This window comes from Syngnathus acus, chromosome 24 (genome assembly GCF_901709675.1).
Source record: "Syngnathus acus chromosome 24, fSynAcu1.2, whole genome shotgun sequence".
In the NCBI taxonomy this organism is placed as follows: Eukaryota; Metazoa; Chordata; class Actinopteri; order Syngnathiformes; family Syngnathidae; genus Syngnathus; species Syngnathus acus.
In genome coordinates this window covers 2,050,699-2,075,765 of record NC_051108.1, presented here as the reverse complement: position 1 = coordinate 2,075,765, position 25,067 = coordinate 2,050,699, and the positions used below count along the sequence as shown (strand labels likewise).

Below are 25,067 nucleotides of genomic sequence, written 5' to 3'. Positions count from 1 at the left end.
ATTTTCAGAGCAGTAGCAATGAACACCTCACACGGTCTCGCCATCATTTTTTTGGCCATCAGTCACTGGCCTAATTTGTTGACACGCGCTCACGCTTTATGAAGAGACATGGCCAAGACAAGGTTATTCCTGCTAGCATAAGAAACACAAACACGCATTAGCAAAAGCGTCAACGCTGTGTACACAATGCAATTATCTCTGCGTAATTACCTCCACGCAATATGATGGATTTCACAGCGGGACGCGGCTAACGCTAGTCGACAGCGGCAATTTCTCTTCATCAAAGCGATACGGCGTGGAGACTACCGGCAGCTAACTTTTCTCTTGAGTGAGAAATTCCGGTGGAAATGAAGCTACTGCCAGCTACTCCAATGCCGCTGAGGCAATTTGGCTTAAATGCTTGACATAAAAGGCCCACGTTGTCCACGGTGGCAACGTACTCTGCTTTTATGGACCGCTGATGAGTGAAGCTGCCGTCCCAAGATAAGTGGCGGAAACAGAATTTCTAAAAGGCGAGCTGCCGAGTCCCCGCTGATCTAAGTTGCGCTCGTCCCGGTTCTGGTTAAACAAGACGGTAAAGTCGACTTTGTGAGCGAGCTGCAGTAAAAATTCTTCTGTAGGCGAAGTGATTGAGGTTTGCGCCTCCAGGGAAATAAAAGAGCAATTTCTACGATTGAATTCTGACATTTTGTCATCCGGCCTCTTCTGGGACTTGTGGTGCTCGATGAGAACATTACATGACTTTTTTTTTTTTTTTAAGTCTGAACAGGAAAGAGCTGTATTGGTGTCGGCGGTGTGAATTTTCATGGTGGGGGTTCAAAGCAATTGGGTTGCCACGACGATAAGGACATTCAAATGAAAAATTATAGCGCCTTGAAATACAAGTTGAACTCATTCGGAGACTGATGAACTTGTAAATCATTTGGCGGTGTTGACACAAAAAAAAAAATTGCAGTTTGCCAGCGTGGCCCGACAATTAGCCCAAAACACAAACAAGTTAGCGTAGCCCCGTTTAGCGGCCAGGTAGCCCGCTGTGAACACACATGTCCGTCTTTTGCAGCATGGGGACCATCTGGGAACATGCTGGAGAAGATTTAATTGAGGACACGAGGGTGAGAGATGAGGCCCCGGTGGAAAATCAGGTCCCGAGGACCCGGGGAAAGCTGCATCTCGTCTGACGATTCCATTTATATCTGTCATGTTTGGATGCCGAGAGGAGGGAAGAGACGACGTGTTTATCCGACGATGGATGACTGATGGCGGGCTTATTGGAAGTCAAGAGCAGGCGAGTGAGGCAAAGTGGATTGAAAGAATGGTCGTGCACACGTTTCTTTTCTCCATTTTTCATTTTGTATTGTTTATTAGCATCAAGCTCGGCGGACTTGACGAAGCTACATGTTTGCTTTAAATACATAATATGCAATTCGATTTGTTTTTATGTTAACCTCAATTGGAAAAAATATTTTGTATTTGATTATATTTGATTATATTTAATTTTATTTTTTTATTTGATTATATTTAAAAAAAATTCCTCCTCCTTCCTGGACAGAAAAGGAAAAAACTGTGCCCCCGACTTTTCAACCTTGCATCCCTAAGGTGCTAGACGAGGTGATCATTACAAGCACCGCGACAAAAACGTGCCGATTTGTTTGTGCCAGAGCTGGGAGTTTGTGACTACAAGGCCCGTGGGATGCGAGGCGAGGGAGGAACAAACGAGGCCCGCACCGCGTAATAAATGGCGTACTCGATCCCGATGCCACAATTGTATTTGGACATCATGATGAATCGAGGACGGCGAGCTGTCCTCACTTCACACAAGCGATAAGTCTTGGCGAGCAGCTAGGTGCTTGTGTTGCACAACCGAGCGCTCTCCTCTAACTTCAACTCAAATCATCAACATAAACGTAAGCATTAAGGGAGGGGGGGGACATAATAGCAGCCGTTTTAAAAGAGCGCCTTTTAAATTTGAGAAGACGGGACATTCGTCTGAAAAGAAGCTAATTCCATTTCACCAGCTTGTGCAGTCTGGCCAACTGTGTGTATTTGCTCAAGAATAGCAAAGAGCCAGCATACTGATGAAGTCAAACTCAAAAAAAAAAAAAAAAAAAGCCACAAGTAAAGGTGGAAGAAAAGACTGAATCCACATCAAATGTTTACCGCTCGCTTTCACACAAAAGCGGTTTCTAATTGTGACTACTTTAATATCCCGCAGCGTTGCATAAGAGAGGCGCAGCCACTGCCAAATGAGCACGTGTGCACGTTTAAAAAAAAAAAAAAAAACACAGCTCCATCCTCTTATTCGAGCATTCATCAGGCTCCATGCCCAGAAAAGGCTTGCGAGACTGAGACAGGGCCAAATGACTACCTGCTTACAAGCATTAACAACGACAACAAGTGGGGAGGGGGGGAGGGAAAAATGAATAATTCACGTAAACAAGTAGAAGCTGTTTGGTGCAATGCCAACCTCCACCTAAAAGGCAAATAAATAAACAGAGAGACAGATGGTAGACAGGGTGAGACGAGAAATAAAAATAAAAGAATCACCTCACGTTGCCATAGAAATAAGATTTGCGCGGATTCTCCCGCGAGAGGACGGAGAGGTCACCGACAAAGCGTCGTGGTGTCTCAGTACTAAGACTCTAATCTGATACCGGCGGGGGGAAAAAAAAAAGATCAATAATCCAGATAATCGGAGTGAGAGGGAAGAATGAGACGTTATCGGCAAATTAGTCTCCCGGGAAGCAATCAGGAGGAAAAGTCTGATGAGTATTTGAAACCTTGCACAATGTCAGAAGACAACCTCAATGTTCAGCATATATATAACATTTGAATATAAATACAGATGCAACTTTTCACGACTTGCTGAGAAACTAAAAGTCTTTCAAAGAGGCGCTACGACGCAGAGCGGCTGGGGTCAAGACACTTCAAGTCCTTACTTAATCTCTCGCCCGCACGGCAGCTCGTGCTTTTCGGTGGCCTCGTCTCGCTGGCCGCCTCCTCTCAGCTTGCATCTCGTTGGACACGCGCGCACAAACGCGGCGGAGAGGCTCGCTCGTCTCGCGGCGAAGCCGCATCCGCTCCAATTAGGAAAGAATCAAAGACATCTTGCGTTGCTAGGATACCGACAACATCATCATCATCGCCGGGTTATCTTTCCGCAGGACGGCTCCGTTATTTATAGACGTTGACATTATCTGAGCAACACGCACGCGATGTTTGCCGATGATGCCGATTGCGGCCGTGTAAGAGTTGCAACGTGACTATGAATGAAAAGAGACGAGGCTCTCGTATTGTGCTGGCAATGCTCGCGGCCTGTATCACGCCCACGTCATTAGTCTTCACTCACGTGCAATTTTCTCCATATTCAATTCTAATCAGCACGGTGATTATGTGGAATTTTTGAAAAGCGGTAATCAGCTACAAAAGAGAATGGGAGCGATGCGAGATGAACATTCGAATATGATTTAATACGAGAGTTGGGTCACGGATGAGTGAGGGCATACAGATGCAAGGAAGATTTTTGAAGAGATATTTTTGGAATAGTGTAACTATTATCAAAATAATTGGATTTTCTTCTCTTGTAAAAAAAAACCAAATAATATTCTTATATATTTCTAATATTTAAACTATTTTTAAAAGATTTTTGCACAACTTTTTTCCTGGCTAAATATTGTATTTTCATAGAAAGTTGGTTCCGGATTTTTCTTTAAAAATCTATTTATGCTACAATTTTGGTGTGTAATATTAAGACTTTTTGACATCTGTCGTAACTTTGCTTGAAATGCAATTTTATCTGCAATAGTCATGTTTTATAAAATCATAACATAATCTTGAATGCTAAATCATACCAGTGGCAGGAACAAAACAAAACATGATGTCTCCGTACAGTGTCATAGGATAAAGCTGCAGGAGTGTGTCAGTGAGCTATTTGCTGCTATTTTTCATTCTGTCCAAGTGTGGAATAGACAACATTTGGCATCAGTGCGCCCACGTGGCCGCCGCCATGCAAGGTAATGCCTACCTGCTGCGATTTGTCCGGGCTGGCGTCCGCTCACCTGCCCCCGCTCACGCACCGGCGGGCACCAGCTGGAACGTCAGAAAATGGACGCCGGGCTCGACCCGTAAGCGCCGACCAACCGTGAAAGCTGCAAACGCACCAGAGCGAGGGTGTTAGCGCACAGACATAGCGACACACAGAGTAGTTTTCTTTGTCTGAGGCGCTCGCTCAAGCAAAATGTGCAAAGTGATCTTTACATATTTCATCAGATACATTTAGAAAATAAAGTCAATCCACCGCGAGGCTCTTTGGAACTGCTGGCTTCCATGAGTGTGCCTCTTCGTCTTGGTAACAATACAAATGATTCCACCCCTTGAAACGAGATTGCTAACCAAAACAGCAGCTTTTTAAAAAATATATTTTACATTACAGTATGCAGAGCTCCATACCCAGAGACAAAATAATGTTCAGAATTAAAGATCATATTGTACACAACATAGAAGCACAAGTCGACTCAACGTGAAGAGAAAGACAGCACTGGGTGGATCAATACATGTTTTGCCTCTCATACCGACTACGAGAGGGACTCACATGATGATGAAATACTACAAGCAGAAGAAGCCACAAGCTGCAAGCCACAACATTAGCTCGGGCTTCAAATATTTTTATACAGCAGGGACGGAGCTATGAGGTGGCCAGTGGGGGCCAATGACCACGAGGGTTACAGCGCAGTCTGGTTATAATTTAGCACTTTGCCGACGAGGGTTGGATGAAGTCATGATGCAACTCAGGCTGGGGATAATACAACTATTGATTTCATGCTCATATTTTTCAAATAATTATTCAGTTTTTTGTGTAAATAATTTTGTGTCATGCTGACATTAGCTTTCCAGCTTGTAGCCTTTTATAAGTATTAACACACACAAAAAAAGAGAAAGCGGGCACACTGGTTGGATTTTTCCAATCAGAATGCAGCTCACACTTTTTCTTTTTTTTTCTGCCCTTTCCACTTTCTCCACTTCAATGGCGGTCAAAGTGTGCGGGGAGTTGCGTCAGTTAAGTCAGGTATCGAACGGGCTAACACAGTGCTTCAATTTATGCCGTTTGGTTTTACAGGGAAGACCAAGCGCTACCTCCAGCTAGTTATTTCCTCAGCTCAAAACAATTCATAATGAGTGGCTTCATGAAGTTACCCCAGTGGAAAATTAAGAAGCGGAATATTACATGCGCGAGCTGCTACCTGCATAGAGAATGCAAAACTCGCCAACTGTGGGACAATTCATTTGTAGAATTGTTTTTTTTGTCTCCCGAGTCCTGCCACAAAAATAAAACCTGTTCAAAAGTGCTGCCAAGTAAGCGTAAATGATTGTAAGAGCAGCACAAATGATATTTTATGAACAACATTTTGTTGAGGTGAATTTTAAGGCAACCAGTGTGGAAAATGCAAGTACAAAGCGAGACAGAAGAAAAGACGTCGGCCCGTTTCTAAAGGGAGCAACCTTCTCCGTCATCATTAAGTCAAAGCTGACAGAAAGTTGTTTTCCTCCTTTGAGCATTTCATCTGAATTCGCCCTGGGAAAAAAAAAAAAAAAAAAAAAAAAAAAACGCGGCACAATGTCTCCGTTCCTTCCGTTTAACTAAGTTGCATTGTGGAAGTCATTTTTGTACGAACAGAAAGGAGCCCATGCTCAGATTAGGTCTTTGAAGGCCGCTGCAATACTTTTGCACATAAGCTGTCTATTTGAAAGGCTTCTGTGTCCAAAAAAAAAAAAAAAAAAACTGGACTTTTTCTCCATTGGTGGCTTATCGCTAAAAGAGCAGACAGTTAGAACTTCATGAAAGACAAAGAGAACGCTGACAAATATGATAGGTGGGCTGTTTTAAATTTGAAATTCAAATAAGAACAGCAGAACAAGCCTGAGAGCAAGCAAGAGGCCATCAAACGGTTTACTTCATTTATTCTAGTTTTTCAGTTTTATAGGACAATATCTGGTGCCAGAAATGAGTGGAAGGTGTAATTGCACAGCTTGGGTCAAAGTGACCCCGGGCGTGCATTGCGCTTCCTCTCAACCAAACACATCTTATTCAAATATGAGATGCTATTTGTCTTTCAGTGGATGAGTTATAAGCAAATTCTGCTTGAAAATGGATTTGTCTTTGAATAATGCAAATGATGTGCGGACAAGGCAAACAAAGCCGCGGAGAAATACCGACCCAAAAAAAATGACGCATAAATTAGCACAAGCACCTGCTCCCATCCTCGCAGGAGCTTTCGAATCCAAATATTTACGATGAAATTCTGACTTCATAGGACAAGAGAATTGCTAAGAAAGCAAATCGACGAGCAAAATCGACGACACAATCGTAATTCCAATCAACAAAGCGCCGCAATTGATCGCATGCTGACTTCCTGCCAAGGTGGAGATGCTTTCAATTGTGTTTGTTTGCGTTTTCGAATGACATCTGAGTCCTTACAGATTGCAACGGAATCTGTCGCTAGGCCGCATGCCAAGCACGAGATTATTCCCCCGGCTTCCCGCATACTAATGTCGGCGTGCAGCTGAGACTTTTTTTTTTGGGGAGATGGATTTTGAAATGTATAATAAGAAGCCGTAGATGGGTGTAATAGCCGTCGTCGGCTGGAGAGCCGCATCGTCGTCGGCTGGAGAGCCGCATCGTCGTCGGCTGGAGAGCCGCATCGGCGTCGACATTATCGCCAGTCGCAGCCCTTCGGGAAGGCGCCGGTGGTCTTTGGTGCGGCGGATTCAAAGGAAACAATCGGCGCGCTTTCAACGTGCTTTTCCGCCCTCTGCGGCTGACTTCAGTCGCCGTTTTAAAGCCTCGCTTGCCGCATAGCGAGGCGGAGCGAGCGGGAAAAAAAGTTCCTGTGATGTGTCTGTCAGCTTCGCTGTCGACACTGCCAAGAGGACGGACGGGCGAGATGTTTCCACGCGTGCTCGACTGTCACGCTCTCTGCTTTTCAGACAAATATCACCTTTTAGCTGCTTGATGTTGACCTTTGACCTACAGCAGCTGGTGTTAGATATGCTTGAAAATCTACCTTGTGATATTCTCTCCTGCTTTACCAAACATGTGGCCCCTAAATGACATGATTCAAATCTAGATGTCATATTGATGACATCATCAAAAATCCCTCTACAAGATGCTTGGCTGAAAACTGTGGACCACACGGAATTTATTAGAAACACAAATATACTCCACAAATGTCCAGCCAGCGCTCCACAACCACACTTCACATTTCGGCGACCTGCCTCGGAGGAGCTATAAAAAGACTTCAAATGGAGCAACGCGAGCCGAGACGGTGATGGTGACGATGGTGAATCTACTGGCGGGGTCAGGCAGAATCCACCGGCTCCATTAGCACATTAGGCAGTGCTTCGGGCCAGAAGAAGAGGGGGGGGGGGCTGAAGAACATTCCTATTCCATCCTCCTGCAAGGTCCCTAATGGAGTTGCAATAAGGTATGCGACCAGAGTGGAGCGAGGCCGACTGACTTCAAGTAAGAGAGATGAGGAAGCAAATGAAACGGGCGCCACTGTAGATCGGCGCTCGGCAAAGCCTGATCGGAGAAGGAAGGACGATACGATCGCGGGAAAACAAAACAAGCCTGAAACACGGCGTCCAACTGCGACCAAAAAAATAATAATTCTTTGAATCAACATGTTCTGGTCCCTTACACAGTGTGTCCTTTTTTTTTTGTCTTTTCCTTCACGCTTTTGTGCTCGGCGTTCGTGTTGTCCCGTCACGCGTGACGCCAATGCTAATAAGCGCCGAGGCGAACAACCGCAACGCGGTCCCGCGGGCTTTGACGCATCCCGGTGAACTTCCAGTTCCACTCCGGAGAGTTTCAGGGCCGCTTTAAAACGTGTTTGTCATGTATGATGGATTGTCTCACTCCTTTGCCACTACAAAGCCAGATTTCAAATTAAAATAGAAAAAAAAATAAACATGTCCTCAGGGAGTGTTTTCTTCCTCACATCCTATCTGGCGCTCACTTTGTTTTCACATCAAAAGGAAGTTGGGCGATAGCGGCCGCTCGCTCGGTATCGTCGCTGTGCCATTTGCCTCATGGCGTCCAAACAGCATCCAGATTTAGCGCTCGCGCCGACACGGAGGCTAATAAGTGCTCAAAACAGCGCCAACAAAGCCCATTTAACGGCGTCATAAACACTCAAGTGCTGGCTGTAGAATCTAATGAAAGATCATTAGAAACAGATCGGACACTGCTGTTAAATCATCTTAATAAAGACAGCTTGAGGTGACGGTTCAGAAGAGTGATAAACAGGAACATAAATATCAGGAAAAGTGGCCATTTCATATTAGCATAAATTGAATAGTAACGTGTGATGCTAATGCTAACAACGAAGCGTACACCGGCGCTAACAGGCGTCCGACTAATATTACAGACAACTAAAGTATGATCTGACCATTTAATTCGGTACGTTTGCATACTCGTGAGTCTATTAAAGTCAAATCACGGAAGGAAGAAACTCCACCCTTTTAAATCCATCCGTCACTGCAAGCAGATGAGACATCTCTGGAGAGTTTCAACATAATAAAAGGGACGAAGGGAGACAGATTTCGGGGTGGAGGGGTCTCGAAAAGCGCGGTCCAAACGTCAGACGGGCGACAATCCCTTGGGGCAAGAGATAGAACAGAACCACTGCTGGACTAACAACGGGCGGAAAACTATAATCACTTTATCTTCTGTATTTACAGTGGTGCCGAGCAGATCGTCCTCATTGTCGGCCTTTTCTAAAACCCTCGTGAGGGAGCTCGCTGATTTATGCAGAGGAATAATATTTGCCACCCCGTCCTCCCCCCATGCAAACACTCCATTCGGATGATCACGATTCAGCAGTGCAGGTATGGAAGCGGCTTCCATCCTGCAACATGTTGCTACGGTGACAGCCTCGCCTGATTTGTACGCAGTTGCAAAACAAGCTTGCTTTCAGTAGTCATGACGATCAGCATGGAACGCTTGTCAGTGGAGCTATGATATGCCAATGATTTTTTTTCCATTGTGAAATTTTGTATTATTTTATTGATTAATATTTATATATATTAAAAATGATATATTATAAAATTGGTATCATTTATATGATACACATGTAGATATAAAAGAAGATATGACCCTAAAAAAGTTTCAAAGCGCTTCTCAATGTACTTTTCCACAATTTGCATCATCACACGCCCAAGAGCCGACAAGTTGACATTTTCTCCGCAACACTCGAAGGCTCATTTGTCTCAGCGCACACGTGTCGGCGTCCATTACAAAGCCCCCTATGACTCGGTCAAAATGCCAAAAGTCCTGCAGAAGAAAACTGGTATTGTTGGGGGGGGGAAAAAAAGGCTTTCATCAGAGTGCACTCAGGTGAAGAAAAGGAGAAAAAGAAAAAGGCTCTTTTGGTCTCTTTGAAAAGTGTACAGGGGGGGGGGGGGGGCCGTCGAAAAGCTATTTTCATACGCAAGTTAGCCTCAGCTAAATGACAGCTCAAGATGGGTGAGGATGTCTAACTAAAGGACAGGGATAACTGCCAGATACACAAAGTCAGACACATTGCGAAACTAAAACCCCACAGAGAAAATGGAAGCTGGCGGATTGAATCGAAAGGTGCCGAGACGAACGGGTCAACTCCCGCGGCCGCGTTGAAACGGAACATCGTCAGACTAAGTGTTTGCGTTTATATTGCCGCATCCATTAGCGCCACTAAAAAAAAAAAACAAGGTCACTCAGCCTCTGCCAAAAGTCCCATTATCTATGATTAACATGCACACAGGCAACAAAAAATGCCGCTAGTAAGTATTACTGTGTATTACTTTGAGTGTCACTCAGTAGCAACGTTTTGGAAAAAAAAAATAAGCCAACGTGAAATTGGGCAAATGAGGACCTGCGCTTTTTGCAGAGTCAGCAAAACTGTGGGAGTGACATTATTTAAATTAGCCCCACGATTGGATAATCTGGCAAAATCCCAAAAAGGGCTCGCTCACAGACACAATTTACTTCCCATCTCGTTGTTTCCAATTGAAATGATCCATTTTCCACATAATGTCACCTTTCTCACGCAAAAGAATACAAGACGCGGTAAATAGTCTGAGACGGAAATTAAATGTTGCCTTGCTACACGAGCGGAATAATTCGTGGATTTTGTCGGGTCATGAAGAATAAGCTAATTTGTTTTTTTTTTTTGAAATCCCGCAGGGTCCATCTCATTAGCCGCCTTTGGGTCTCCCGCCGAGCGCCAGTCTGCTTCTTTGATACGACCACCTGCCTGCGCTTGTTGTGGCGTGCTCGGCCTTAACTCTCACAACTCAGAACACAAGATGCGACCAACCCGAGTTCTTTGTTGTCGCCCGCCGGCGAGAAGGAGAAGTTCTCACTAGTGGTCAAAGGAATAACGCAATGGCTTGTGTCTTTGTTGCTAGGAAAACACAATCTATAGCTTTCACTGATGTGACAATAAATGTGTGTGGTTGAGGAGCACAGCTACAGTTTGACAGACATTTTAAAAAAAAAAAAAAAAAAAAAAAAATTCAAAGCATGACGCACCTTTACGCTGAATGTCAACGATGTAATTAGTGGGCGCCTCGCTTTTTCGTTCGAGCCGCTCCCATCCTGTGATAATGGAACACAAGGAGAAGGTTACTTTGGTCCAAAAAAAAAATTCCTCTTTTTTGCATCATTATGCCAAGAGCTGCTGTGATCAGGTGGCACATCCCTGAAGACACGTAGCCAAGGAATCATCTCAACATCTAAACTTCCTGTTAGCTAAAAAATGCAAGATGAGGTCACCAGCCAGCGAGAACTCAAATTGATCATTTAGCACCCGGCGTACACAGCCGAGTTGAAATATTGTAATGATCTTTTTTGGTTGTAGAATTGCAAATAGACCACTTTATTACAATAACGAATCAGTTGTGGATGCTTGAAGTGGTTTCCCTGCATTTTAATGGGGACAATCAGCGTATGATTTACGAGTCGCGCAAACGTAAACAACTGCTCCGCCGGAGATATTGCAATTCAAACAAGCCGTAATTACACCACTTTCTCACAGCATGTTAAAACGACACATTTGGGAGGAGGCCCAAACTTTTATTTGATTTATTACAGGCCACGTGAGCTCTTGCTGTTTCTTTTTTAAAGCCAGGTTTAAAGATTCAAACTCATGGCATCGTCGTGCTGGCTGTTCCTAATATTTGGGCGGCTCAATATTAAGCATACAGTGATGAACTGGATCTTTTTTTTTTTTTTTTTTTGTCATGCACCTGCAAGATGAGACAAAATAAGATTGGTGTTTTCATCAAAGGTCTTTATGATGCAGCAGCACGGGAGGAGGGAGATGAGCAGCAGCCGCCCACTCCCCCCCCCCCCTCCTCCCCCACATGGTTCACCTCGTCCACACATCCAAATAGTGAGCGAGAGTAAAGACGCGCACGGGAGAGGGCGGACGCCGCCTGCTTCAGCTCCGCACCCGTCGTCAAGCGAAGGAGGACGCCAAACGGTGGACTCGTTGTTTCTCTTCCGCCACGCTGAGATGTTTTAGCAGGGCGCCACTCGGGGGGAAACAAAAGTGTTTGATGGGGGAAAGGGGAGCTTTGTCGGCGCACGGGAGAGAGCTTTACGCGGAGGAGGGGAGCGCAGTTGCCGCTCCGCCGCCGGGGCGCGCGCACACCAGCTCGGCGGGACACGTCCGCTGTTCCTCCGCGTGGGAAAGTCCAACATTATGCGTCGTGATGCGCCAGTCGGTGGTTGGATCCGGATTGGCGAGAACTCACAGGTAGGACGTTTGCTATTTGATTTTCAAAGTCACTGTTTTGGGGGTCCATTATGAAAATGCGAGCGAGGTGTCCACCATCCTCCTCCTCATCATCATCATCATCATGAGGGAGGAGGTACAGGTTGCTAGTCCACAACTTCCAGCTGCTCACGGCATCAACACACTCCTTTTGTTAGTGCGCACATGGGAGTGTGCGAGCGAGAAAGAAATTAGCGTAGTTTTTTTTCTGATGATTTGAAGTAAAAACAATTTGAATTTGGCATACCGCAACCCTGTCAAATTTGAATCATTAAAAAAAAAATCACGCCCACTCAACTGTCAATCAAATTTTCCTCATGGAAACAACGAGGCATACTTAAGCGGCCACGCCGGCGCCAATGCATGCCATCCATGCACTCGCGACCAACAACGAGGCGCTCTATTTCCAGGCAGAATGCAATTTCAATGTTGTTTCCGAAGCGAGGCAGCCTGCTTGAGAGTGGAGTCAGCGTTCTTAAAAGCCACAAAACTAACGGCAGACATAATGATAGTGGACAAAACACTCTCCATTGTGTTGCCTCAATCAATTGGCCATGAAGACAGGTCAGACTCAGCGCTGGCAGGCAGCAGCCTGCTATATTGACAACGAGGCCCCGTTGAATTATTCAACGCTTCCATTTCCACTGGCGGATTTACACATCAAGGAACATTTAAAAATCATCCACCGGGGGTGGGGGGTTATGGAAGCCTGTTTGGTTTTATCAATACAAAAAGGCTGCTTTCTCAGTCTCGTTGAATTACTACTTTCCTATTAGTCATGGCTTTGGCGCCATCTTGTGGTATGTTAGATTAAAATATGATCAAGCAGGTTTTGGAGGGTTCGGGGGGGGTCATTGTGGTGGACGTCAGCGCTATTGACTGATTCCACTTCCGTCTGGAATATGCATCCCCCGCTCGGAGCCTTGGCACGCGCCCATCAATAACGAGCGAACGTCGGCTTTCATTATGCCCCGCGCGGGCCGTCGCTGCGCTCAAAATTAAATCACAGAGAGATGAATTTGTCGGCGTCGCCCGGGATGGAGTGGCTTGATAAACGCGGCCGACAGATAAGGCGCATTGGTATTCAGGTGCGCCACGCCGGTCTCGGGGGCCCCCCCGGGCTGATAATTCTCAGCTTGGCGAAGAGGGAGGGGTCAAAGGGTGGGAGGATGATTGGCGGCGGGCTGACGGAGGCAGACGGCAAGGAGCTGACTGACAGTCTGATGGGACTGAAGTCCATCGGGGTTACGTTGGCTTGTCATGACGACACGTGTCTCCGCGTTTGGGTCGGCAGACAGCGAGGACGGGATCCATTTTTATTTCGGTTGCCGTGAATAATCAAGTCCGCTTTTAGAGAGGAACTGCATGAGTCTGCATCCTCGGAGCTATTTGCGGACTTTGTGAGAGCGCTAGAACTGCAATGTCAGGAGAGAAGAGCAACTGGGAGGAGTTCCTGAGAGTTGGTTGGCTGCTGGTTGAGGCTGTTTTTCAGGAAAACTGCAAGGGTGGGAATTGTGATTTATTCATGGAGGTGAGGAGGGGAAAGAGTGGAATATATCTTGGATTTTTTTTTCTGCACCAAAATACTTCATACAGTATTAATTACGATTCCCCCATCATTTTTCAACTGCTGCTCCTCAACATGTCCAAATTGAAAAACCTTTTCCCCCTGAGTGACCTGCAGGTACTCATGGCGAACAACGACGCACTCTAAAACTGAAAAAAAAAATTCAACTAGCTCTAAGTCATTGCAAATTACGTTGAAGAGGACATCTAGACCGACATCTAGCGTCCCGTGCAAATGCGACCTCAGCTAATAAGGCGTACTTGCACATGATTACAGGTTAACCATCAAGCATTATTCACAGCCAATAACACTGACAAGGCTTGTTTGTACGCTTGTTGTCTCATTAAGCGCGTCGACAAAAAGTGCAGCGCCGAGCGATTGGGGTCGGGACCCTGAATGAATCTGCATTTGGCATTTCTATTTCCGGCACATTCATCAGAGGAAGGTTTCGGAAAGGGGGGCCGGGGTCGAATGGCTTGATTGTGTTTTGTTATTCGCTTGTCGTGGTCTAAACTCCGAATATTTGAATCTCATTAATGGAAATGAATGATCACCGAGTTTATGCCAAGGCATTTCTTTGGTCTTATCTAAACAAGAAGCCAATAATTGGAGTGAAAACAATCCTGTGTGTGTCAACACGTGTTTAAATCCAGGAAGCAAATTGAAGCTAATTGAGTCGCAAACTGGACTTTCCAAAATCTCTCTAAACCCCCCTTCCTCTCCATTACTGTCTCCTTCATCGGCAGATCTTCGAGTGCTGAATGCCGCTAGCGTGTCAAGTACCCGTCAAGGAATCGCCTATCGTTCAAAAGTCTTTTGCGTTGCTATGGAGAATCTCAGCGAGCTCCAGAATCCTTTGCTGGACAAAAATAGCAAGCATACCATCAACGGTTACGGAGGAGATTTCCCCAAGAATCAGTGCCAGGAGAACATTATCAACTACTTTGGCGGTGAAAGCGGCGGTGGGAAGTCGGGCAACGTGGTGAGCGGCGGGGGCGGCTACAATAGCAACGGCAAGATGAAGTCGCAGCAGCTGCTGGACGCCACCTCGCTGCATTTGGCCGTGGAGGCCTTCTACAGGCCCAACTTCATCTTGTACAAAGAGGACAATGGCAGCATCAAGGCCAAGGAATACAAAAGCGAGTGCTGCGAGACCACCTTCACCGAGAAGAAGACCAAGGAGACCAGCAACTCCGGCGGAGGCGACGCCGCCGGCTCGGAGGAACCTCAGGCCAAGGTGCCGGAGGACGGCGAACACGTCAAAATCCAGACCGTCTCGTACGAGGTGGAGGAGGAAGAGTACGTCGAGTACGAGGTAAGGCCGCCATTTTGTTTTCTTTGTGGCCTTCTGCTTAACAGCCTTCAATGTGTTCGGCACAGATTCAAGACAGGCTGTTCTGGATTAGCCGAGCAGGCCCAGAATATAAAATATCAACATTTCACTAGCTCGTCATCCATTTTCCCGCAGCTCTAGATTCATATGGTCATAAGTCTCCATGGCTGACTGAGTCTACCCGGGGATATTAAGTCAAAATGCTGCATTAGCAAACTGTTTTGGCACAGTCGATCGTGCTCCAAAGGATTTAGGATTGCCACGTGGGGATTGGGTGTCCAGTTGTTTTTTTTAAACTTCACAAATGAATAAAAACATCATCTGAGGCCGCTTTTTCCTGATATAAAGCGAAGAAAATACTCAGTGGGGCTAATTATGGAGTCGACTTCTGCCTCCGGCAACGACTCGCCTCCAGTCGGACACGAGGAGGGAATCCCACGACTACTTAAGATTGTATGGTTTTTATTTTGGACGTCATGAAATTGTTTATTTATTAGTGCTAGAGCAACAAGTTACATCATTCGCAAAACGTTTTCACATGAAATGCACCGGAAGCCAATTTGACCTTCTCGAAATTTCAGACGCCGCTCAAGTCGTGCATAAGAGCCTCGATACCGCAATGTGATGAGTACAGCTCGTTTTCACCGCAAGCGGGAAATTGTCGACAACCAATTAAAAGGTGCTAACGCGTTTAATGCTAGCGTGAGTCTAATAAGGCCATCAAAGATTGCCTTTGACATGCTTGTTAGCCACTGTAGCTTCACGGCTCAAGTACTCGGGGCGCGCCCGTGCGCTTGTCCGTTTGATCCTCACGCCTTCCCGCCTTTAAAATTATCCGCCAGTTTCCCTTGAATACAAAATAGCAGCGGCGGCGCCGGAGTAGGAAGCTATATTTGAATTTGACGGCCATCTGTTCTGCCAGCGCCGGTGCATGAAATCTGCATTTATCAGTGCGATTGCTAGTGACTTGATAATCTGGCCATGTGGTCTGACTGACTGCTCAGGCGCAATTTCAATGCCAAAAAAATGAAAAAAACATAACGGCAGGTGCGATTGGAAGGGCGATCCATATTCACTAAGAGGAAAAAGACCTTTATGCCTTCATTAAATCTAAAATGTGGTCTCAGTTTAGCGCACACATATTGCCGAAAGGCCGGCCGGCAGCCACGGCGACGGCAAAAGCCCGAGTCGTAAATCCTCATGAAATCTTCCACAGGTATCCTTTCTCTCATTTAGCAGTAAACGACAATAACGATCGAATCATTTCAACGCGGCAGTAAGCGCCGGCCGGCGCGATTGATTTGACCACTGGCTGTCCTCCGCTAACGGATGATATTTATCCCGTCGCACGCCGTGTCTCCCCCGCCTATAAAAACCATAAGTGTCCCTCGGTGACTCCGGGAATGTAATAGCCTCGTGTCAAAATATACGACTGGGGGAGAAAAAAAAAATGCAGTAAAGCCAAGCGAGCGGACCTTGAGACATGATGCGGTGGAATAAATAACAAAAAAAAAACAACCATTTGTCTTAAGCTAGTCGCTACTCTTTGGAAAATAAAAGAAAATACGCCGCATGATTGTACTTGACGCTCTCCGGCTGTTGATTTATTGAGCAGGCAGCTCTATGAAATGTCACAGATGTTCCAATGGCAGCCTTGGGACTAATTCCAAAAAAATCCCACAGCCAAGGCAAAATTGAAAAGGAAAGGGAAAAAGTGGTATGATGCTAAAGGTTGAAAGCGTCCTTCCATTCGAAACCTCAAACTGACTGAGAGAACATAAAAGCATTAAATGGGAAAGTTTTTGCAGTCAATAATGGCGGTTAGGGTCAACGCTACAAAAAAAATTGCTAATAGGTGAAGTAAAGAGGAGCAGGTAACTTCAGGGACGATGAGGAAAAATGGGATTCAACCAAAGTGGCTTGTTCCAAACAGTTTGCTATCAGCTCCCTCGCAGACGGATGCGTGCGACGCGGCTAAATGTTTAATTTACAAGCTGATATGGTTGCTTTTGCAATCAGCGGAGAGCAAAATTCCCCGCGGGCCTAAGCTCCACCAAATGCAGCTAATTATATCGGCCCCATTACGGGCGATAGGCAGCGTCTAATCACATTTTTGCAAATTACAGTTTTGCGGCTCACTCGTTTGGGCTGCCACAATCACGGCGCTCTGATCTCTCAACAAGAAATGGGTTTGTTGTTGGGATGTTTTGATGCGCTTTGTTTTGACGCAGAGGGGGGGGGGGGGGGGGGGGGTTGATTGCATCTCGTAGGAAAATAACATGAGCATAAATATGTCTTTTCTTACCGCGACTCGTTAGCATCCTGCTAGCTTTTTTATAAAGACGCATATTAAGATATCTATTTTTACCTCAACTCAGCAGTGTTTTCTTTTCTTTCTTTTTTTCTCACAAGATCCCAAATGGGATCAGCTCCAAAAGCTTTTTCCTGACATTATAAAAAAAGACAGTGAAGAGAAAATGAGGCACTTGAGTTATTTCAGACAACAAAACAAAAGGGTCGGCATCACAATAGGAAATTTGAAACGTCAGGTGGAAAGTCTTTTTGATTTAACGACAAAACGGATTTGACAGCGTAGCGCCGTTCGTAAGACTCGTACATCACGGCCGAGCTCTTCTCAAGGACTTTTATCAGCGGTGCGGTGAAGCCACTCCCCTTTGGGAAGTGGCCTGTCACAGCGCCTTGGAATTATTAAGTCTTAAGACAAGCACCCTGCTCACCTCTGGGGCCTTGGGCTCCTACACCGGCCGCATATTTAATCAATTGCCAAATCATCCCGTGTGGCAATTTCTTATTGACGTGGCTCTTTCATTCAGCCACGTAATTGAATCCCTGTTGGCGGTGAAGTCGTTAGTTTCTTTCATTCCAACTCGGGCGCGTGCCGTGCAATTCATTTGTGTAATTTCCAACACCGACTTTGGAGTAATAAGACCATTTAAAAAGCCGGCGCTTGTTTCTGTTGAGGTCTTTAATTGCTCTCGGATTTGTCTGTCGTTTCATTTACGCCGCTGTGCCCGCAGTATGTATGTCACGCGTTAGAATATTCATTCATTCATTAAAAGGAAATTTAATATGCATCCGGCATAATTTGCTATATTTTTCCGGGGGCCCGCTGTTTCTGAGAACCACCCATGACCTCCAACGCTCTCATTGTGGCCTTTAGCTTGACCTATTATTTGTTGCAAAAGGGATTGTTGACCTTCAAACGCAATTGCAGGTGAAACAACAAACAATCCTCAAATTTCATCTCCGGATTATTGTCTGACTCATGAACCTACTACAAACCTGCCAGATAAGATCAAGAGCCACCGGATGAAAATGAAAGGACATTGATAGGGGAGGAAAAACAGGCCAACTTCTTTGCAGAACTGTCTCAGGAGCATCGTGAAAGCATCCATTATTTCTTTGTTACCGGTCAGGCGTTGACAGGATTTACGCTCTGAGTGATTCATCCCTACGAAGCCTTCAGTTGCCGGTTAAACGTGTGACCTACATCGCCGTGCTTGCAGACTTAGAACGGAAAGGTTGTTCTTTTTGGGTTGCTGGTAATTGGCTGGAAGGATCTGCGCATATCCCAGCATGCCTCGCGTCGTCACTTGTCGGAAATTTTAATCAATAACCCAGTCATGAATGGATTTTTTTTTTTTAGCATAGGGTGTCCCCGATTTGCATCTGCAAAGCACTTTTTCTTCTTTGAATGACTTTTAGCTCGTTTTCTTCTATTTTGGGAGTCCATTAATCCAGCGTCTGTGCGAGCATCAGCGTGGCAGGTGGGCAAAACTTGACCGCCCCCTCGCTAATCCTGACATCAATCAAGGAAGCGGGCCGTGCGAGTACAATTTAATTGCTTCACTCCCACAAAGTACGGACGGACTTGCGCAAGTTGAGGACAACAAGCTTGGAATAGCAAGCGACTCACAGCCTGATGAGCTTCGTTCACAAAATGAGGTTTTATTGGATTATAAAGTGGGTCCTGGAAAACAAAATACCACTGGATGACTTGGCTAAATTGTTCTGGCACTTTCAAAGTGATTTCGCTAGCGCAAAGTACTTTTGGAGTTTTGACATCGACATTTCTGATCTGAGTATTTGAGCTCCAGGCTAAGTGTTGAGAACATCTCTTTAGAATAATTACAACTCGTGCACTACAGTTGTTTTTCTATGCTGCCCTTTTTATCTTGAAGACAATTCCCTCAACGGCAAATAGAGATGGAATAAATATTCACATTTATTAGACGGACCACAGAAAACATGCCGGGATTAAATGTAATAAAAGGATAACATTGCCTCATGTTGCTCAAATGAGAAAAAAAAACAAATCTTAAGGATGCTGCACCCCGCCATGGTTCAGAATTCTCTTTGGGTATAAAAATACATCATTAAACCTGCTTTTTTCCCCCCATTCATTTATTTGTCGTGTTCCATCCTTGTGTTGGATCATCCTTCAAACGGGATGATGTGGGCCGGCTGCGGCTTAATGTGGTCTTAATCTCTGGTGTCTTTTTATGACACAACACGTCTTGGCTCTGCAGTGGAAGGTTATTGATATATATGGAGAGCAGCTACGAAAATATTTATTATTTTTATTATTTTTTATTTAATATTATTATTATATAATTTTTTTCCCCCCAGACTGGTGAACTCATTGCACCCCAAAAGTTTCATTCAAAGTGTGCATTCAAGCTTGACGTCTTTTGTGGTCGGACTGACAAAATGTGAGCATCTCCAGCTCCCCAAACTAATGAGAAGCTAATGGAGCGGCGACACGCCGTCCGCCACGAACACGCGCATTCGTCTTACGCGCAAGCAGGCAGAGACTCGTCTGACTTCCCCATTGTCTAAACTCGTATTCTTTTCACTCCCACTCCGACTTGAGTTCCGTTCTACTTCAATGCCTCATAAATTGTGCGAGCTGATGAGCACACTGGTTAGCAATCGGCACAAAGGAAGACCATACAAAAGCGTTAACAATGAAGTGAGCCGCCGTTTATTCCGCTGACAGCTAAATAGCCGTGTAGCGACAAGGACGCACGACACAAAAAGCAATCAAATATAAAAACGGGCTGTTTACGTTTCTCCCGTCTCATGATATGAGCCACTGCTCGCTCCGCCTCTTTCCGCTTTGGCTTCTGTTACCATGACGACTGACCGTGGCAATTATTCCACTCCCATGTCGACTTAAGTCATATAAGTAGTAACATCTTGCGCAAGCTTCCATAGGATACAAACACTTGACAAATAAATAGCGGCTCACCATGATCAGAGGAAGTCAAGGTCACAGGTGGGCCGACACAGGAAGTGATGTCGTACACGAGGACGTGCCTGTCAAAAAAACAAACAAGTTGAAGCCAGATGATCATCACAAATTCAAATTTCGATGTCTTTCAGACAGACTGCTCTAGCGACAGCGAGAGTGAGGACAATTTCATCGTGGTGCCGCCGCGGGACCACCTGGGCTTGGCCATCTTCTCTATGCTCTGCTGCTTCTGGCCTCTGGGAATTGCAGCATTTTACTTCTCGCAAGGGGTGAGAGCACAACTCGCCACACACACACACGGGTACACAATGCATTATTATGAGTTCACTTCCAGAAAAAGCTGTACTGCATCTCTCCCAGCAAATCCTTAACACACTCTTGATACACACACTGCTCAACATTTTTGACCCAGAAAAAAATGAATTCTGTCAGCGTATAACGCATCCTTCAAAAACGGAACTAGCAAGAATCCTGCTGATTTTTCTTAAGCAATAAAAAAAAAAATCACTTCAAACCTCAATGGGGATTATTTTTTTTTACGATTGAAGTACTGCATATCCGGAAAAATTTGTCATTGATGTCAAATGTGTCACTAATTCACATGCTCCTTGTCGATATGTTTAATGGTCACCATTGTCGACAAAGTTTCAAGGATTTTCCACACACACGCAAGCTTTCATTCCCATCTTTTTTTCCGCGCGATGGCCTTCGGCGCATTCCGCGTACAGCTGAAAAGATTCCGCTCCGGCGTTCCTCCGCGAGGACAACAAAGACAAACAACGTTAGCGAGCGTAATAAGGTTTGCGCTTGGCCGATCAATAGCGGCTTTGTCCCATCGGAAGGTCATCGGACAAAGACAGCAATGGGCGTAAAAAAACAAACAAAAATGATGTCTGAATATGAAAACCTTCACGGTGGAAATACGGCGTTTGATTAGAGAGCGGATCTGACTTCCATTAGTGCCACTAATAGTGTGAGTGTTATTTGGAGATGCTGATAAGTGTCGCGCGTCGCAGAGATCCCTCTCGTGATTATGCAAATGGGCACGCCACACTCGCCGCCCCCCCACCAAGTTACCATATGATGAAAATAGAATTTGGTCAAGTTTGTTCCGCAGAGTTTGTAGATTGTTGTTTGTGAGCGTCTCGTTGCGATCGACCCGTCGGGCGCATTTTTCACATTTGTTTACCCGCCGTCAAAATGTCAGTATTTCTGCCCCGCTCGTATATTTAGACGAGGTTGTCGATGCCTGTTTTCAAATGATGTTAAATTTGCCATTTATCATCCGACGGCGCAGATTAGCACAAGCCGCAGTCCTTGACATTTGCTTGCTAATTGCCGCCGACCGGCTTCATCTGTCAAGAGGCGCGTCCTCCAACTTTCATCAACAGCTAGCTTGCGTCAATACCAAAACCTGATTTTATTAATTTTTTTGCTCTTTCTTTTAGACCACCAAGGCGGTCCACAAAGGCGACTTCCCGCTGGCCAACATCGCCTCCCGTCGCGCTCTGTTCCTGGCCGCCCTCTCCATCACCATCGGCACCGGCGTTTACGTCGGGGTGGTGGTGGCGCTCATCGCCTACCTTTCCAAACCGGGACACGTGTAGCCAAGGCTCATATCTGCCGGGGCGAGGAGAGCTACCCGATGCGTTCTTTGGTGGCTGTACAGTTTTACCCCGCCCCTCTCATTTCTTTTCCCCGAAGATTCCCTGTCAGCCAGAATTAGCAAAGAAGGTGCGGCAAACACAAAGAAAAGTTGAAATGGATGTTGGCCCAATTTGCATCATATTGAGGTTATCCTGAACCACAAACCACAACTTTGCTCTCCCCCCGGATCCGAAAAGAACTTTCAACAAAGACCAGGACTAATAAGAGCATCATTTCCAATGAATAAAACATCACGTAGCTTTTATTTGACTCACGGGAAGATGTCAAAGCCCCGACAAGACAATTGTCTCATGCCAGATGTTGTTTGCCTACGAACCAAATGTGCTTTTTTGTTTTTTTTCCCTTCCTGTGTCTAAAGATATTTTGTTAAACGGCCTGTGGCGATAGCGTAGCGGGGGTTATGAAGCACCTGGGACAAATTAAAGTAAAAAAGAAAATAGTAGAGGGCTTACGTTTTCGACTCACCGCGCATTGGAGAATGTAAACACGGCAGCCTGAAAGCTAAAAATAACCGCGACGGGAACGATTAAGGTAAATCCGTGTTAACATATTTTTTAAAGGCTGTTTTTCTCTACATATTTAAAAGTCACTGCCTTGTACGGAACTTTTGCTGTTGTCTCCAAAAAGTATGAGCGCTAAAAAAAAAAAATACTAGAAGCCAAAAAGCAAGTTTGGTCGGTAACAGAAGTTATAAATCAGGCAGAATTGTGTCGACGTTCTGACAGCGTCAGACTGAGTGGGCGATCAATTCGGCGTGTTCTGCCAGTAGCATTCCACCCAATATCGATTTTTTTTCTTTTTCGGGAGGGGTTAAAAAAAAAAAGCTTGAATTAAAATTGATCATGCTGTAAAAGGCAACTCCGTTTGAGATACAAGCAAGATTCCGTGACAGCAAATAGTCGAGAACAAGAAAAAGTATTAATAAAAAAATAAAAAAAGACTGATTAATTACCCAGGTGACTTTATTTTTAATTGCGAGTTCAAGCCGCGAGATCACAAAGGCGACATTCGGCTTAGCTCCCCCGGCATCAGTCATAGCTGACATTTATGGAGCGCAATTAGCTCCGTGTAATGGCCTCTTTTTTTTCTTTTCTTTTTTTTTTTCTCACCCTTCTCCGAGGGATTGTGTACTCTCCCGAGCGTGGCCCTAAAATAGCACAAGCGCATTCATTTCAATAATAGGCGGCGGCGTCAGCGGAGAGTAAACGATCCGCTAAAGAAGTCCACCAGGGACCGCTTAGATGCAACATGCTAGCTTGAACGCTTTCCGGGGTAAACATGGCGACATTTTGATTTCAGAACCACAAGGTGCACTTATATATTACATATATTAATATATATATATGTAATATGTATAAAAATTTGCCCGACCTCCTGGTTTAAGCTCACAACGACATGACCACATGCTTTGTGTTGTGCTGTTTTGGCAACCTGCTTTTGTTCAATGAGTGGATCAGCACCTAAAGGACCTGAGTGTGCATGTGTGTGCGTGTGTGCATAGGTGGTGTGTACAAAAAAAAAAGACATTCAAATGTAATGGGGAAATAAATGGAAAAGGGTCTTTCTTGGAAAAACAAAAAAAACGAAATTGGATGTGCGTTTCTTGTCGGGTCCACGCAACTCAGTCATTGAGATGCATGTGGCGTTCTCGGAGCGACAGCGAGCACTGACTCACAGAGTGTAGGCAGCTTTGCGCACGCCGCCAGCTTCCTCCATGTGTACATACAAGCAAACTAACAACGATCCCCCTCCGGAACGGACACGATGAAGACGCGAGTGAGTTGATGCGTGCGGCGGGTGGGAGGAGGCGCTCCCATTATGGACTTGGCGAGGAACAAATGGGGGTGCACGCTCCGTGAGTCACCCAATGGCGCGTTTGGTGGAGATGTTTGTCATGAGAAATGCATCTCCCCCATGAGTATTTTTCACAACCTGGTCAACACCAAAAAAAGCCCAGGATAAATGGCGGCTTAGCGACCTTCCGCCAAGATACCGGTCGATAAGATGAAGACATCGTCGTGACTGTTTGGCCTTTGGATCAAAGGAAGACATGAGCGCTAACAATGAGCGAGGAGCAGTGGGGAGGCTGTGAAAGGTTGAATGCGGGAGTCAGGTGGCCTTGGTTGTAAATAGCGGCGGCGAGACACAAAAGAGGATCGAGAAGGAAGCCAGTTGTCCATAAAAGGGCAGAAAGCAAGACGTGGAACGATTAAGACAAACTCGCAAGGTCACCTGACTTGATTAACGGCCTGTCGTCGCCGCCTCTAATTGACACTCAATTATCGTCCGCCGCTAACGCTAGAAGCGCCGTCGACATCCCCGAAGCCGGCACTCCGGTCGACGGATCCATCCCGCTTCTGGCGACTTGAGCAGGCTGACGATCATGCGTGACAATGAGCTAACGTGAATATTCCCTGGCAGCCATCGTTTCCCTTTTAACTTTCTTTCCGCCCCGCCCACTTCCAACTCTCGTTTTTTTTCCCACAGACACGCTCTGATCTCGCTTTCTCGTTTTATCTTCCGCCTCTCTCGCTTTCACTGGGAGTCTTTTACGGAGTCGAGTAACGAGCAGATTTTCAAACGGAGCGTGCCTAAAAATCTCGTACGGTATCTCGTAGTATTCGCGTTCACTAGTGGAAAAGCCACCGAGTGGCTTTCTCGACATCAAACGCACCCGACGATTCTAGCTGGCAAAGGTGCCCACAATCGGCAATTCCGCGGTCGGCCGAGCATAAAATCAGACGGATTTCTGCTAGCTTTGACTCAAAAACACTCTCACACACACACACACACACACCCAGGGCATAGCCGCAACAATCAAGCGCTTCAGATGGAATTCCAATTGTAGGCGAAAAAGGCCAACAGCATTCTGGCAGGCACCCGGGCGGACCCAGACTCTCTGCCTGATCGGTTCTGGAGCTGGCCCGGGTCCTGAGGGAGAGAATTGTTTGGAGGCTTAAGAAAAGGGAAATTGATTTTTTGGGGGGCAGGTGGGTGGGGGCTCCCCCTTTTGTGTTCCAAAGCAGTTGATCCTAAACTAAAAGCTACTTTCTGTGACAAATACAAGCGAGAGAGAACGACAACACACATACACACACACAGTGTGTTGCATTAATATAGAGTGTGTGAGGGAAGTTTGCCCAGAGGCCGCCAGAAGAGCAAACAGTGAGTTTCCAGATTACAGTGGAAAGTTATTTCGACCTCTGGTCAACTCGGAATTTCGTACGCTGTTAGCTTTGTGCTAACGCTCTCACAACATGGCCGCAAGTTTTCCTCATTGTAAATGATTGGTGCGGTCTTCATTTGAGAATGTCACTCTCAGTTAAAGTTCTGTTGGGAGGCGGGACCAACTGTTGAGCGCCCGCAGGTCTCCTTCCGACGAGCTTTCTCATTAATGTTTAATTAACAAAG

The 25,067-nt window shown here is 45.7% G+C and overlaps 2 protein-coding genes across 3 annotated transcripts in view; one reads left to right on the top strand and one right to left on the bottom strand.

The window, feature by feature from the left end:
- The window catches only part of otofa (otoferlin a), a 91,356-nt gene that overhangs the window by 57,110 nt on the left and 9,179 nt on the right, over positions 1-25,067 (bottom strand). For both annotated transcript variants that reach the window (XM_037244119.1, XM_037244116.1), the window contains exons 2-4: positions 19,986-20,053; positions 10,568-10,633; positions 4,022-4,145 (exon numbers count right to left, since the gene is read on the bottom strand). The gene's annotated coding sequence lies outside the window, so the exon portion shown is untranslated. The remainder of the gene's footprint in view (positions 1-4,021; positions 4,146-10,567; positions 10,634-19,985; positions 20,054-25,067) is intronic.
- Positions 11,408-23,169, top strand: syndig1l (synapse differentiation inducing 1-like). Its single transcript, XM_037244149.1, has 4 exons — positions 11,408-11,795; positions 14,127-14,695; positions 20,120-20,257; positions 21,437-23,169. The coding sequence occupies exons 2-4, from the start codon at positions 14,207-14,209 to the stop codon at positions 21,593-21,595; spliced, it is 786 nt and encodes a 261-aa protein (XP_037100044.1). The 5' UTR covers positions 11,408-11,795; positions 14,127-14,206; the 3' UTR covers positions 21,596-23,169.

Coding starts and splice junctions, on each gene's coding strand:
- syndig1l (XM_037244149.1), top strand. CDS start 14,207: ATGGAGAATCTCAGCGAGCTCCAGAATCCTTTGCTGGACAAAAATAGC. Junction 14,696..20,119: donor AAGAGTACGTCGAGTACGAG/GTAAGGCCGCCA, acceptor GATGTCTTTCAG/ACAGACTGCTCTAGCGACAG. Junction 20,258..21,436: donor CATTTTACTTCTCGCAAGGG/GTGAGAGCACAA, acceptor TCTTTCTTTTAG/ACCACCAAGGCGGTCCACAA.